Source organism: Octopus bimaculoides, chromosome 4 (genome assembly GCF_001194135.2).
Source record: "Octopus bimaculoides isolate UCB-OBI-ISO-001 chromosome 4, ASM119413v2, whole genome shotgun sequence".
NCBI lineage: Eukaryota > Metazoa > Mollusca > Cephalopoda > Octopoda > Octopodidae > Octopus > Octopus bimaculoides.
Window position 1 is genome coordinate 20,213,976 of NC_068984.1, and position 16,752 is coordinate 20,230,727.

The 16,752-nt window shown below is 36.8% G+C and overlaps 1 protein-coding gene across 1 annotated transcript in view; it reads right to left on the reverse strand.

Annotated features, from left to right (window-relative positions):
• Positions 1 to 16,752, reverse strand: part of LOC106881541 (sec1 family domain-containing protein 1) — a 107,878-nt gene that overhangs the window by 85,362 nt on the left and 5,764 nt on the right. Inside the window, exons 2-10 of the mRNA XM_014931969.2 lie at positions 14,477 to 14,547; positions 12,967 to 13,055; positions 9,215 to 9,305; positions 8,073 to 8,195; positions 6,052 to 6,139; positions 4,080 to 4,169; positions 2,399 to 2,540; positions 1,154 to 1,253; positions 759 to 895 (exon numbers count right to left, since the gene is read on the reverse strand). Coding sequence (XP_014787455.1) covers positions 759 to 895; positions 1,154 to 1,253; positions 2,399 to 2,540; positions 4,080 to 4,169; positions 6,052 to 6,139; positions 8,073 to 8,195; positions 9,215 to 9,305; positions 12,967 to 13,055; positions 14,477 to 14,547 — 931 coding nt within the window. The remainder of the gene's footprint in view (positions 1 to 758; positions 896 to 1,153; positions 1,254 to 2,398; positions 2,541 to 4,079; positions 4,170 to 6,051; positions 6,140 to 8,072; positions 8,196 to 9,214; positions 9,306 to 12,966; positions 13,056 to 14,476; positions 14,548 to 16,752) is intronic.

The window sequence follows — 16,752 nt, forward strand, 5'->3', positions numbered from 1 at the left end:
CAGTCCTCAGTCAAATCGTCCAACCCATGCTAGCATGGAAAGCGGACGTTAAACGATGATGATGATGATGATGATCTGATCACAAGATCATGGTTTCCATTCCCGGACCATGCTATACATTTTTTTTCTTTAAATAAAAAACGAACCTCATTTCATGATGCTCCAATCCACTCAGGTGTAAATGAGTGGCCCAGCAGTGGACTGGCATCCTGTTCGGAGGCAATGTTGTGATCTCGGTCACTTCTATGCCATGGAAACTGAGTAACCAATGCAACGAGTCGCAAAACTTGAGACACTATTGTCCAGAGGTTGATGGTGATAATGAAGAATGTTGCAGTTGACCAATTTATGTCTTGCAAGTTTGAGATTGGTCCATGACAGATAAGGGAGAAGGTAAGATGGGTTATGGGAATGAGAGGTGGAGGATTTTGTAAGGGTTTGGTGTTAGTAGTAGTAACAATAGTGACTGTGATGTTGGTAGAGGAACAGATACAGCTTTGAGTTGGTCGGCAGTTCAGTAAATTTGGGGTTGAAGCTAAAAAGTTCAGGTTCTGTGTAGGAGAGGAATCTGGTTTGATCTGTGACAAAAGGTTGAATGTTGGTGATGGGATATGTGCTGGTGTTGGTAGGCATAATAGTAATCTCAGTGGAAGCATTGTGCCAATTATCACAAACTTTAAAAAAACTACAATAATTTAAAGTGACTTAAATACCATTTAAGCATTTAGAGAAGCTAATAATATCAAAAAGGTATTTACCTTCCCTTATGTGTTTGCCAAAACTTATCAGAAAAACTGAAGGCATAACTTTTCTTCTTTTTCTTTGGACGTGAAGTGCCACTTGGAGACATCACTTCTGTACATTCTTCAATTTCAACTTTGTTTAACTTCAAATCCTACCAAAACAAAGAAGAAGAATAATGTAGAAAGCAGAGTATTTATTTTTTATTTGTTTCAAAGTTATTTCATTCTGGATTTTTTTTCATAAATATTGCTAAACTTTATGTCTCATAAAAAAAAAAAAAAACTTTAGGACTATTCAGAAATTCAAACATAATTTTATTTCTGCCACAGGCTGGAACATTTTGCTTAAGTTCTTAAAATTCATTTCAACTCTCAATATCACCCCCAGCGAGACAGAAGACAAATCTTACCAAAACATCATGTGAAAGAGCTTGGTAGGTCCATGTGTGATGAAGTAAGGAAACTAAATCCAGGCTTCTATCAAGAATGACTAAAAGAGGTCTTTGGAAACTAAAAAAAAAAAAAAATACAAATTAATGACATGCAAAATGAATTAAACAAGAAATAATGTTATACAAAGGATTCGGAGATAGGCAAGAAAGAACTTACATTTTATATCCAATATTTCCATATTTACACAGGTAAGATGGGCTTTGTTTTGTTGAAGCAACTTTGTCTTTCACCCAACACATATTGTAAAGTGGCTGGCATTAAGAAGGGCATCCAGCTGTGGAAACCAAGCCAAATCAGACTGGAACCTGGCACAGCTCTTCAGCTTGCCACCTCTGACTAAACCAACCAACCCAGGCCAGCATGGAGAACAAACATTAAATGATGACTTTTGCTCTGGTTATACATTTTTAGATTGGATAAATAAAATTTACTTTTCATGTAAGTATGGGTTGAATGGGTCATCACAGTCCACATTTCTTGTTCTGCCCTGTTTGAAAAGTTAAAAGACCTCATCTCACTCATTTCATTTTTGGCATGAATTCTACAGCTGGATGCTCTTCCTAACACCTACAACACTGTGTACAGGGTACATTTAGCCAAGACCCCAACACCAGAGATGTCAAGTCCCCAAATAGATTGAATGATCCTCTCAACACTACAGTGTTTCCACTTAGTCACTAATCACTTTATAGGGTGTGCTGGGTACATTTTATCATGTCACCAAGCAGCACAGAATTTCCTTATACCCTGCAAGACAAAAGAGTCCTCAGTACTCTATGGCATGTCCATTTATCCAAGGTAATTTGGCCAATAATGTGAATAGAAAGGAGAGCAACAACAACTGAAGCAAGGTAAAAGAGTGAAGATAAAGAGGGAGTATGATGGGAGAAAGGGAAATTACAGCAAAAGCGAGTAAGGGAGTAAATGGTGGAAAGGGCCACAAATTCAAACATGCTTCTGTGGCCTTAGTGCCTATCAATTTTTTTTAAATTCATTTTATAACTATTTATTTCCAAATAGACACATATTTGTTGCATTCTATCTAAAAAACACAACACAATTTCATGACAAATAATGCTGGTGATGCGATTTGAATTTTTTCCCTTAAAATTAATCAGCCAATAAATATCTAAGTTGCAAATAATTTTGGTAAGTTGAATATATTATCATATAGTTTTAACTGATGAAAGTTTCAAACTTACCTGAACTGGCCAGTTTGTATATTGTCTGTGGTAAAAAGGCTATTTCGAGCATCCCTTATATTGTCACGTAGTTTCTTATCTAATTTCTCGGCAACCATTTCTGCAGCATTGCCTCGAGGGGATCGAATAATAGGAGCAACTCCTGGAGAATCAAAAACCATTTTTAATGCCAGAGGAAAATATATTAATGTACTACAAACAAATATTGTGAAATAATATGGGAAAGGTTGATGGGAAAATGAAAGATGAGAAAAGCCGAAAAGAGTTTAGATGGTATGAGATAATTTTGCAATCAAATTCAGAAAAAGAAAGACTTGTAATAACAGGACAAACATTAAGAAGACAGCTCAACAATGGGTCAATGTTTGTTGAGTATTGGCAATTGAAGGGTTGTCTGTCAAAGAGTATCCCACAACTCCTGCAACACTGCATTCATTGGCACTTTTTTTTTTTTAACAAACTTTTTTTATAGGTTAGTTAGAAGTGGAGGAGTGGTGCCTCTTTTCTAGTTTTACTAAGCATAAGATGTTAATGTAGTTTGGAAGAAGTGTTTAATGTTTGGCAAGTGAGACACATAAGAAGTGGCTGGAAGAGGGAAGATGAACAAGTTAGGTAGATTTAGAGGGAGGAATTTTGAAACTAGTTTGTTCAGATGGAACGAGAGAAAGAAACAGCACTATAGGATATTGGGGTGTGAACCTTTGCTAGTTTAACAGAAGGCTTTCTTTCGGATGTGGTCAAGGATGTTAGTGTGACAAATAGTTGTGTTCCATATATGTGAACAGTATGACAATGTGGGTCTTACTGAGCTTTGTAGAGAGTCAACAACTAATCAGAGCTAGCCCAGAAGAAAGCCTAGTTTTTGTGATGCCGTTTTGGTGATGATATGAAGTATCCAAGTTGGGTATGGAAAAAAACCAGTGTCTTGAAGGGGTGAACAGTGGTTTCATCCTCATAGGAATCTGTGCTGTAAGAAATGACTGGAAGTAGATTGTAAATATAGAAAAGTAAGGAGACATAACTAAATGTTTCACACTAGATTTGATAGTCATTAAATCTAGTGTATCAGCACATGGTGAAGCCTGTCAGGAAGTTTCCAATCAATGGGATGAGATATGGTTGAAACTCTAAAGCAGAGCTTACTTAGTAAGGTCTCATGCAGTGAAATGCAATGATATGGATATCACTGATGTGAAATTTGTAGATAATGCTTTTGTTGAGATTCTCAAAGGTAGAAAACCACAGGAGAGTAACATAGGAACATAGGACAGAATGTTTCAATATATCTGGCTCTATAGCAGCTATACTGATAGTCAGTGAGGAGGGGTGAAAAATTAAAGTATTGGAGAAGGTTATTGTTAAAAACAGTTTCCATCACTATTGAGATGTTGAAAAGGAAAGAGGGAGTTCAATAATTGGCAGTCATAAAAGTTTCCTTTGTGGGGATAAAACACGGGGCATAATACACAGTAGTGTATTTGCAAAAAATGGTTTAGATTCTTGTAGATGGATAAAGATTGAAGAGCTTGGTAAAGAAAGGAGCCGGTAAAATTTATGTGGACGGCTTCCAGTCTGAACAAATGCAATCAATATCTACAGAAAGAGTCTCATCTGAATGATTCCAATAGAGTGGTCTCTAATAAATGACTAAGAAGTTGCCAACATAGTGATTAGGACTTACCTAAAGTAACAAAGACTGAAAATAAACTATCTGTAATGGTATCCATTATTGCATTCATTTCTGTATCCTTGACATCACCACGATTAATAGCTGTTTAAAGGCAAAAATTACATAATAATAATAAAGGATCGAAAAACATTAAAAATGGGGAACAAGAAGAAAATGTTTTAAAAGTTAATCAGTGTAGGGGTGTGTAGTACCTATGACCTTTGCAGACCACCCAGATTGGTGAGATTTACATGGATGGTTCCCAGTTTGAACAGATACAAATACACTGACTGCAACTGTTTATGTTTGACATTAGAGAACTTACAAATGGTAGATAGGATTTGAAATGGTTTTCTAGCAAGTGTACCATTTCCCACAATGCTAGTTATATAAATCAAGAAGTGGAAATCTTTGACAATAGATGTAGAGATTGCAATATAAATACGTTGAAATCTTGTAGACATGGTTATAAGGACTAGCTTCTTTCATCAAATCACAATTAAAAATAGTTTTACAACAAATTCTTACAAGTGAGAAAAACAATTAGACATTTTTTCATTTGTGTTCGAGCATGGCCTAATACACCATTTCGAGCGTGGCCTTTGCCAGTAAGACATCCGAGCGAGATTGTTGCCAGTGCCCCTGGACTGGTTCTTGTGCAGGTGGCACATAAAATATACCATTTCGAGCGTGGCCGTTGCCAGTACCCGCCTGACTGGCCCTTGTGCCGGTGGCACGTAAAAGCACCCATTACACTCTCTGAGTGGTTGGCGTTAGGAAGGGCATCTAGCTGTAGAAACTCTGCCAAATCAGATTGGAGCCTGGTGTCGCCTCCTGGTCCACCAGTCCTCAGTCAAATCGTCCAACCCATGCTAGCATGGAAAGCGGACGTTAAACGACGATGATGATGATGATGATGACAGTAGATATCTGAATCAGAGACATTAGAATTGTTGACCAAACATTTTACCAATAAACAAAATGCATGGTTACTGTAGCAGTGAACATGCACACAATCAAAGGCTCAAAGAATCCAATGTTTGGTGTCTATAACAATAAACTCAGATTGTTCATAAGATGTCACACCAATAAACCAAATGAGGGAGCTGGTGGCCTCACTCAACCTGCTGCTAAAAATAGTAACCAAACCACCCCACTCCTATTGTCTTAAGGAAAGGACATTATATAATGTAATCCTATATACCCCAAGCTTAAATGTCTGATTATAGACCTGCTGATTTAGATTTTGACATTGGATCAAAAAGTACACAGGTAAAACAATACTTAATGTACTTAACAGTGACCTAAATATGATGTTTTACCAGTGAATATCAGGTGTCTATAATATTGACTAAGTTGTTGATCAGACACTATCAGTGAACTAAATATTTAGTATCTGTAGCAGCAGCTATGTAGTTGTTGTGAAATGCCACAAAATTTCCAGTGGCTGAAGTTTGTTTCAAGTCATACATTTAGTACGCAACTTTTACAAGAAAGACACATAATAAAAGTGAAATTAATATGATGGATTACTGACTATATGGCCATGTGTTCAAACTTCACTGCCTGCAGCAAGATACAGTCTCCCTACCTGGAAAACAAGTTCCTCTTCAACTCCACCAGCAGGCAGGTGTTTCAGAGTAAAAATGGCATGCAGTTAAAATTTCTCTAACAATACACAAAAATCTATAGATTTCCATAAAACATCCTATTCATGAGTCTTTGGTAAAAACAATGTAAAAGGTTTTGCTTTCCTTTAAAGCAGGAAAAATAGAGTACAAACAGAACTGCAAGCTATGCCTCTTTGGGGACACAAGATATCAACAAACAATGAACAATAAAAAAATAAAAGTATTAATAGGATTCCTTATCTAGTTCACTAGACAAACTATCAATACAAATAACCTAAATATACCAATTATCATAGAAATTAGAATCTATAGTGCTCAGAGAAAAATGTATCAAGATATGAAAATCAACTTACCATAATATGATATAGATTCTCTATCTTGGTGCCTCAGTGTAAACAGATCATCTTCTAAACTAATAAAGTTTAAATTTTGATCGTAAATCTGTAATAATACACAAAAGTCATAAGTTGAAACAAAAATTATTCACAACATACATGTTACAGAATTAATTAGTAATTTATTATGCATATATTACTTTATGGAAAATTTCCTTTTGAAGTATCCACTATTAAATAGAACCAAAGTGTTGCTTATATTAGAACATATCAGCATAAATTTATAGAATATATTCATACCAATAAGTTATCAAACTAAATATCAACCTCCAGCAACAAGAGCAGGGAAATCTGTACATGTTCAAGAGGCAAGTGGGGACACACAAGTGCAATATGTAATTTGTTCAATATTAGAAAACTTCTAATAGTTTTAATTATTAGCAGCTGTTGATACCAACTAGGCTTCAGTTCACTACTGCTTCATCAGTCAAGTATGTTATGAAATAAAATAGTTTCATTAACATTGCTATCTGCAGTCAACCATAATGACAATGACTGTTCATGGCACTGACATGACTTGATAAGCTTTCTTCATACCTGTCGGTTTTTCGCTTGAGTTTGCTATTCATATTCCTTTTTGCAGTATCTTTGAATCTCGGTCTAGATCCTCCAGGGTGTCTTTTCTCCTTGCATAGCTGGGAGCAAAGAAGTTATCTAAGGATTCTGCTATTGCCCGACGGTTTAGAATTCAAATGAGATCAACTTTGCCTTTCAGCTTCCACGGATCAATAAAATAAGCACCAGTAATATACTAGGCTGATTTAATCAACTGCTCCTGTCTTTGTGGCCTAGTGCCACTTACAGAAATCAATATTCGGAGGGTTGAGGAAAATGGAAGAAACAGTAGAAATGCTTTACTCAGTTATTCCCCTTTACATTCTCAAATTCCTCACACGTACTGCCTGACTTCAATTTTTTAAGACCACAAACAGCTGTGTTAGCTTTGCTAGGTATGTGACAGATGTAATTGTTGAGCAATAAGTCTATTTACCAATGAAAACCTTCACCATCCTTTCTTTTTCCTCTACGTCTGTAACCTAATATGAAAGATTATCTGTAATTTTGCTGTGTGTAATGTAGTCTGGATGTAAAAAAGAAAATTTACCATTTTGTAACATTTTCTCTGATAGTCATTGCCTTATTTCAAACTGATGAGACATTTTGTTAAAATGTCTTTGGGAATAGAAGCACTCCGACTGTTACGACAATGAATGTCCCAGCTGATACGATCAACGGAAGAGCTTTCTCATGAAATTAACATGCAAGTGGCTGAGCACTCCACAGATACATGTACCCTTAACATAGTTCTCAGGGAGATTCAGCATGACGCAGAGTGTGACAAGGCTAGCCCTTTGAAATACAGGTACTACTCATTTTTGCTAGCTGAGTGGACTGGAGCAACGTGAAATAAAGTTGTGAGGAATTGAACTCACAACCTTACTGAAATAAACATCCATCATCTCAACCTACATAGTATTTCTCTTCTTCATCACTGAGGACTAGACTTTGATGGCAGGCTGCTTTCAGAGCCATTTTGCTGAAGAATTTATTGTAGGTAATAGAACACAGGAGCTCTTCAATATTTGGAAGTGGATGAGAATCTAGAAAGTAGTAGCAATTTTTATATTTGAAGAACAAATATAAATATTCATTATTTAAAGCAAATGGCCAATTGTTAGCCTTTAGCTCACACATACTACAGAACACCAGAACTGAAAGTAGCAATAATTATTTCATATCCCTAGATCTGCATCAAACAACAGCCAAATCATCTACAAAACCATATATAACCTTTTGTAAAAAAAGGAAAAGACACACTGTGTAATGTAGTCCTATGTGAAAATGTCTAAAAATAAGATAAGGTGGTCATGTTTGGAATGCTTCTGACTGAGTTTACTTGAACAGCAGTGAACATCCAGCAAATAAATTTAAGGCTTACATAAAAATAAATACAAGAAATAACTGACGTTATAACTAACCTTTGATATCTGTGACACACAATTATGCTGGATCGCAGTGTTTGCGATGTCTTCCAGTTTTTGTCGTGAAACACAAGATATAAAGTTCAAAAAATAGGAATCATACATTTGATTTTCAAAATCCTGAAAGAAGAAAAACACATGATAGCGAACAACTTAAAAGTAAAAAGTCAGGATGAAAGTTATTTGGGAGTCTTTTGAATGGGCAAATAACAGTGAATATAAGGATATATAGACCATGTTACAGTTTACATTGTCGATGGCAAAGAAAGTCTGGCTTGGTTTTAACACTTCTAAAATATATCTTTATCTTCTATTTTGTACTTGTTTCAGTCATTGGGACTGTGACCATGATGAGGTGCCACCTTAAACCATTATACTCAAATTGACCACAGAATTTAAGTTTTTTGTCTAAAGTTTGGCACTTAATCTATCAGTTGCTTTTGCTGAGCCACTAAGTTAGAGATGTAAACAAACCAACAACAGTTGTCAAGTGGTTGGAGGAGACAAACACAGACACACAGGTCTACCAGATTCACTCACAAGCTACTAATCGGCCCGAGGTTATAATAAGACACTTATCCAAGGTGCCACACCGTAGGACTGAACCTGAAACTATATGCTTCCAAAGTGAGCTTAATAACACAGCCATGCCTGTTGGGATTTATAGTCATAAAAAAAAAAAACACGTGTAGTTTTTGTTCAAATTATGCTACATACATTTCCATAGCATAGCTATTTATTTGTTAATAATATGAACATATCATAATATGAACATATCTAATATAAGATTCTTGATATGAAATTATGAGACAGACATGGAGTAATTATAATGAAAGTGAAATATAACTTCCGTGTGTGTGTTCATTATTGGCATAGATTCTCCTAAAATGCAATGAAAATTATTGTTCTATCTTTACAGAAAGAGAAAATAAATTTCTAAAACATTTTGGGATTATTTCAAACAGGTATTTATATTTCAAAGAGACAATTGCTACACTTTTAAACACTTTGATATATCAATAGCCATACTGATTGAATTTCTGCATGCACACACACACACACACACACAGAGTTTAACACATTTTGTTAAATACCATTTCACAATTTGTAGCTTAACAGTTTTCTAATAAAATACTCACCCTGCATATTCTTTGGATATTATCATCTGTTGGCATAACAAAGTATATAGCAGGAACATCAGGAATTGGGTCTCGATCTGAATGGAGAAGCCTGAAAGAAATTCCAATCATTTCTTTAAGTAAAGCAAGCCAAATAAAAGAAGAAGAAAAAAAAATTACTTTCAATGTCTTTCAAAAACAGTTATTTTATATTTTATTTTAATTAATTCATATTAAAATGGTACTGTAATTCTTCCTCTCTTTGACATTTGGGGTAACCCAAATTAATTTTTATTTTTTAATTATCCTCTTGTTCATGTTAAACCAATTCCTTTATTGCATTAAATTTATAACAAATCATTGCATTTTCTCAAACTTTTATATTAAATCCAAAGGCTATGAGGGTTTATAACATAGTCCCAAGTCGTTTATATGGCATGCAACTCACCCAAAGATGTGAACCATTAACTTGTCAAAGATTCCACAATGGGTTGAACAAAACAAAGATTTTGTAAACCAAGAAGAGATGTAACTAAAGTCATAAATACTGTAGCTTAATGAAACAATAAAATGAATTAAACAAACATGAAAAATTAATAATTGAAAGAATAACTGACAGAAAGGCACTGCATGAAGGTAGCAAATTAAGAAGCAGAGAAAAGAGGAATTAAAATAGATAGAAGATAAGAGTAGGTTTGGTGATGCAAACAGGGGAAAAGAGAAGTCAAAACATGAGAGAGTGAGAAAGAATGTGTGTGTGTTAGAAATAAAGTGAGAGGATAGTAGAGAGAGAAGCAACAGATAATGCAAAGTGGTAGCAATAGTAATGCATTGTAACAGTAGTGGTTGTAGTAGGAAAGATACTTGTTATATACATATCATCATCGCTTAAAGTCCGTTTTCCATGCTGACATGGGTTGGTTAGTCTGACTGAGGATTGGCAAGCCAGTAGGCTGCACCAGGCTCCAATCTGATCTGGCAAGGTTTCTACACCTGGATGCCCTTCCTAATGCCAACCACTCTGAGAGTGCAATGGGTGCTTTTTACGGGCCACCAGCATGGGAGCCAGTCAGGAAGCACTGGCACTGACCACATTTAGATGGTACCTTTTATGTACCACCAGCACAGGAGCCAGTCAGGGGGCACAGGCACTGACCACATTCAGCAGATGCTTTTTATGTCCCACCAGCATGGGGAGCCAATCTGGCAGTGACCCATGCTAGAGTGGTGCTTTTTACGTGCCACCAACATGGGTACCAGTCAGGCAGCACTGGCATCAGTGATGACTACAATTTCACTTGATTCAACAGGTCTTCTCAAACACAGCATATTGCCTGGTAATTCAAGGATACTTTTAAATGGGCTGGTTGTGTGACACTGGTATCACCCACGGCTGTGATCTTACTTTACTTGTCGGGTCTTCTCAATCACAGCATATCTCCAAAGGTCTCAGTCGCTTGTAGTTGCCTCTGTGAGGCCCAACGTTCGAAGGTCATGCTTCACCACTTCATTCCATGTTTTCCTGGGTCTGCCCCTTCCACAGTTAGGGTGTGACACTTCTTCACACAGCTCTCCTCATCCATATGCAGCACATGACCATACCAGAGCAGTCATCCCTCTTGCACACCACATCTGATGCTTCTTATGTCCAACATTTCTCTCAGGGCACTTACACTCTGTCGTGTGTGCACACTGACATTACACATCCAGCAGATCATACTAGCTTCATTTCTTTCAAGCCTACACTTGTCCTCAGCAGTCATGACACATGTTTCACTGCCATGTAACATGGCTGATCACACAGATGCATCATATAGTCTACCTTTCACTTTGTTACCAGCAGAGGTAAGAGCACTCTGAACTTTTCCCAGGCTATTCTTATTTTAGCAGCTATGCTCTCTGATCATCCACCCCACCTAGGTAGCAGAAGCTATCAACTACTTCTAGTTTCTCCCCTTGGCATGTGACGGAATCTGTTTTCTGTACATCTTCAGTGTTTGTTGCCCCTTGTGCATCTCCCACACACAAAAACTATCTTCCTGGTTAACCTTCCTTTGATATTGCTGCACCTCTTATGTATCCATAGCTTACACCAGGTACATCTTATGGAATTTCTACCTACAACTTTTCTACAGATCAAGCAGAGCCATCTACCTGAAGGGATTTGTGATTTGTCAACCTTCCTGCTTACTAAGATTTTGGTTTTTGCTACACTGACTCTAAGGCCCTTTGATTCTAGACCTTGCTTTCACACCTGAAACTTCGTCTCTAGTTTTGGTAGTGACTCAGCTATTAGAGCAAGGTCATCGGCATAGAGGAGCTCCTAGGGGCAGCTTGTCTTGAATTCCTCTGTTATTGCCTGGAGTCCTGGGGGCTGAGGACTGATCCTTGGTGAACCCCTACTTCTACCTGGAATTCTTCACTATACTCGTTGCCAACCCTCACCTTACTGGCAACATCCCTGTACAGGTTTTGTACAGCTCTCACCAACCACTCATCTATCACTAATTTCTGCATTGACCGCCAGATAAGGGACCAGGGGACCCTGTCAAAGGCTTTCTCCATGTCAACAAAAGCCAAGTATAGAGGTCTATGTTTGGCTAGATATTTCTCCTGCAGTTGCCTTACCAGAAATATAGCATCAGTGGTGCTTCTACCTGGCACAAAACCAAACTTACCTTACCTCTTGTATGCAGCATATATCAACAGTTCTCCATTCAAGCATCTCTACAATCTCATTCAATCTACATCTCAATGTGCCTACATTGACAGTGCCACTCTAAAAAACTGGCAAAGGGATGTGGAAGGAAACATGGGAAGGAGAGATATTATTCAGCACCTGAAAAGAAGGTTTCCATGATCTTTTGATAGACATGTCACACAGGTTGTTCTCACTTTAAACCTATCACCATTCAAACATGTTAAAATTGTTGTCCCTCCTGGGGGTAAGAATAGGAAGCATTGTAAATGAAAGTGTTATCAGCATTGTAAATATAAGCATTACTTGTAATGCAGATATATATAATAAAAGTAGATCATCGTCGTCATCGTCGTTTAACGTCCACTTTCCATTCTAGCATGGGTTGGACGATTTGACTGAGGACTGGTGAAACCAGATGGCTACACCAGGCTCCAATCTGATTTGGCAGAGTTTCTACAGCTGGATGCCCTTCCTAATGCCAACCACTCCGAGAGTGAAGTGGGTGCTTTTACGTGCCACCGGCACGAAGGCCAGTCAGGCGGTACTGGCAACGGTCACGCTCAAAATGGTGTATTTTACGTGCCACCTGCACAGGAGCCAGTTCGGCAGCACTGGCAACAATCTTTACTCGAATGTCTTTACACGTGCCATCCGGCACAGGTGCCATGACGATTTCGCTTTCGCTTGCCCCAATAGGTCTTCGCAAGATATGAATAGAAATATGCCAATGTCAGATTAAGTAAGTAGGTGGGTTGCTATCTGGTTGCATTAGTCCCGGGGAAAAATAGAGAGAGAGAGAGAAAGAGAGAGGGGGGGGTACTATTTGGTTGGGTTAGTCCAGAGAGAGAAAGAAAGGAGGAGGGTGCTGGCAAGAACATTCAAACATGCTAAAATTGTTGTCTCTGCTGGGGGTAAAAGTAGGAAGCATTCTAAATGAAAGTGTTATGGCATTGCGAATATAACCATTAATGGTGCTGCAGATATAAATAATAAAAATGTCTTCATAAAACTGAAATAAACTAAACCATCAAGAGAAAATACTTATCTCATAAAACAAGTGTATTATACTCACATATGCAAAGTTACACCTAAGTCTCTTAATTCTTTTACATTTAAAAGTGGAGAAATTATGTCCTGACCAAATCGATCGTAGACCAAAACCTGAAAATAGATATGACCTCTTTAAATTTCTTTATTCCATACATAATAGTAAATGAATATAAATATGAAAATATACTACATAGAAGGAAGTGTCAATATTATTCATAACATTGAAACATAGAATTAAATTAGGTGTTGGATAAGCAAAGATGGATTAAACAACTAGCAGTATTCAATTTGATATTCTTCAATATTCTTAATTCAAATCCTTGAGGTCAGCTTTTCATTTTAATTCTTCCAGGATCAAAAGATATATAAGTAAAACACACAGTTTTTATTCAGAATTACTGCTATCCTAGATGGATTGACTGGATGCTATTTGCAGAGTTCAGATACCTTCCTTTTGGGTTTCTTTTTTTCTGTTTTTTTTTAGTAAAGCTGTCATACCTGGATGCTCATCCTATAATCAACCACTTTACAGTGTGGATTAGGTACATTTGATTGTGCCACCAGCACTAAAACCTTTACTACAGAGATAAGTAACCTTCATGGCAGGTTGCAGAATCCATGTCACCTCTGTGTGATTAGCAGTGAACCCTTTTCAAATACTGTTGTGTTTGATGTCAGGAGAGGGTTCAGCTACCAATGAGACCACAGCTGAGAAGGAAGAGGGTTGTTCTAATGTAGCCTTCCCATTATACCAGCCATAGTTAACAAGAATAAAGGATGTTTGTAATCTAATGTAGCTAGGACATCAGCTTCTGAGACAGGTTTTCACTACGGTTGAGAAACTGTCTCTCCATGATGTCATTAGCAAGGCAGCTTACAAACTCAGACTAGGGCAGCTGGGTATGAGGATATCTCCATAACATGGAAAGACGGGGCACTTAGTTACCAAAGGAGTTTGTTGTAAATAATAACAAACAAGTCTGGTTTGTCAAAAGATGGCTATCAAGAAGGTAATTTATACAGATCAGAGGCCCTTGACATGTATTTCAGCCACTGTCAGCAATTTGCAGAGACATACATATAATTTCCAATTCCACACTGAAGTAAGGAAATAATAGGTTTTCAAAGTTGAAAATATCTGTCTTGAGATACTGATGGTTAAATATAGTTCCAGATTTAGCAAAATCTTCAAATTCAGCTCAGCCCCCTACTTCAAATCCCTATAAAATCAGAACCATACATAGGAGCTAAATTTTTCAGGATTATCAAGGTACAAGGACTACTTCACTCAGGAAAATTTTCAGGTAATTTGAAAGACACCAAGCATGTTTCACTATTAGCTGTAATGCCCCAGGCTATTTTAGTTTATCTTCATATGCCCAACACACATACACATACCAAATTTCACTCACATAATACTGATCAGTGTGAAGTTATAGCAGAAGCTATAAACTTCTTAGCAACACAGTCACGTCTTCACCTATTGTTTATAAAATTTATTGCTCAGTAAATTTTTACAAAGTAAAACTTACCTTCCATTGTGGCTCGGCTGAGACTTGCTTTGTCGGCTGATTATTGAAAGCAAGCATACGCTTGAGAGCCACTGCAAAGTGAAAAACAATAATTGGTTAACAAAGTAAATTTAGTTAATATGCTTCTTTTATTAGATAATTCAAATTTGATTTTAAATATTCTGCTTTGATAATACTTTTGCTATTTAACCCAAGCCATCCTTCACAGAGCAAACTTATGATCAAAGGTATTCCTGCTGTGACAACCCACAGCTTTTATTCAGACATAGTGTGTACCTACAGCTACAAAACTGTCTAGGTCCTATTTCTAAGATAGCACAGTATGATTTAGAGATTTCACTACTGTTTCTAGCAGGTTGGTTGATGACAAAGAGTAGGTGACCTCTTGCTTCCAGGAGTGGATACCTACTTCTCAAATTCCAATGTTTTTGTACACTCAATGTTTTCTAATTTATAATTAGCTGCTCTTTTAAAGTTTCTATTAATAAAAATCCACTCATTTATTTATAATTATGCACGAATGTTTTATTCAATTAAGTGAGTTCGTTGCCAGTGCCCCTGGACTGGCTCCTGTACAGGTGGCACGTAAAATATACCATTTCGAGCGTGGCCATTGCCAGTACCTCCTGACTGGCCTTCGTGTGGGTGGCACGTAAAAGCACCCACTACACTCTCTGAGTGGTTGGCGTTAGAAAGCATCCCAGCTGTAGAAACTCTGCCAAATCAGATTGGAGCCTGGTGTAGTAATCTGGTTCACCAGTCCTCAGTCAAATCGTCCAACCCATGCTAGCATGGAAAGCGGACGTTAAACGATGATGATGATGATGAAATAAAACACATTATTTGCTTATAGAGTAAGAGTGGCTCAGTATTCTTATTTGACCCATGTAAGCTAGAAGATGGCAGTGCTTATTAAGTGGCTTTTGTGAGGGATGAAATAGACATTGTGAGCACAGGTTGAGTGAGGCCATGTCAATGGGCCCCTACTCCAGCATGTCTGTGCATTGGGGAAAGGGAGGAGTAAAGTTGCCATTTGTATTTTGTTATTCATTATCATATAAATGTATTGCTTTACAAGTATTATGTAATTTGATATGATATGTTAAATATACATGTAGAAAATTTACCATTAGTGATATTGGCAGGTATTCAATTTTGGAGCAACAGAGTGGCATAAAATATTAAAGCAGTAATTGTAGTGGTGCATAAACCATGACCACCTGCCAAAATGGAATGCTTATGTCAGTATCAACAAGTCATAGCAGAGATGATGCCAAGTTGTATATGATCGAACTTTGACAACCATTCACTGTCCTGATGGAGCTGAGACAAGGCTGTCTATCTCCCTTTCTTTTACCAATGGCAATTGATTCAGTGATGAAAGAAAGAACCAAAGTACAACCCAGAGGAATTATAATGGTCCCAAATTAACATGCCAAGATAAAACAGGTGGTGTTCTACTATTTTACATCTTCAATCACCACCATATGCCAACATTAAGGATATGAGCTTTTTTTATATATATTTTTTTTTCTTTTAATCCTTAACATAATTATGATACCTTGAAACATGACTCTTCCTCACAATGAAACAATTTCCATCCATCACATTAATATAGCACAGGCAGAGCTGAGCTGAAGCTGGTTCACATTTATTCACATGAACCAGTTGTTAGAGCTTTTTTAAGAAATGAGAACTACTTGTTCACTTTCATGGCAGCTATTTTTGCTTCAAGGAAATATGCCCTATTTATTCTCAGTCTAAGTACTTTTGCCATGATAATTTCTACCGTAAGTATTTCGCCATAAACTTTCTGTTGTCAAATATATTCGCTGCAATATTTTTAAAATACAACTAAGGTACTATAGTTGAACTAATAAAATAATCTAGTTCATAATCTACTTGTTACAAAGTACCTCGTTTGTCAAATTATAAAAAGAAAAAGACTAACAATATGAGTTAACCATCGATAATGCATTTAAGTTTTTAATTAGTTCAGTCCTCTTCATTATTAAAGCTAATGCATTCCGAGTTCAAATGCCATCATGGTCAACTTCGCCTTTCATCCTTTTGGGGTTGATAAAATAAGTACCAGCTAAACACTGAGGCTGGTGTAACAAACTAGAAAATTTCAGGCCTTGTAAAAGAATTATTAATGTTATGTTTTTTTTTCCAATGTTATCCATCATATGACAAATAACAGTCTAGTTATTAAAAAAAAAAAAAAAAGGAATGGTAAGGTAAATAAAAATGTTGAATTCTTTTTAAAAAAAAAA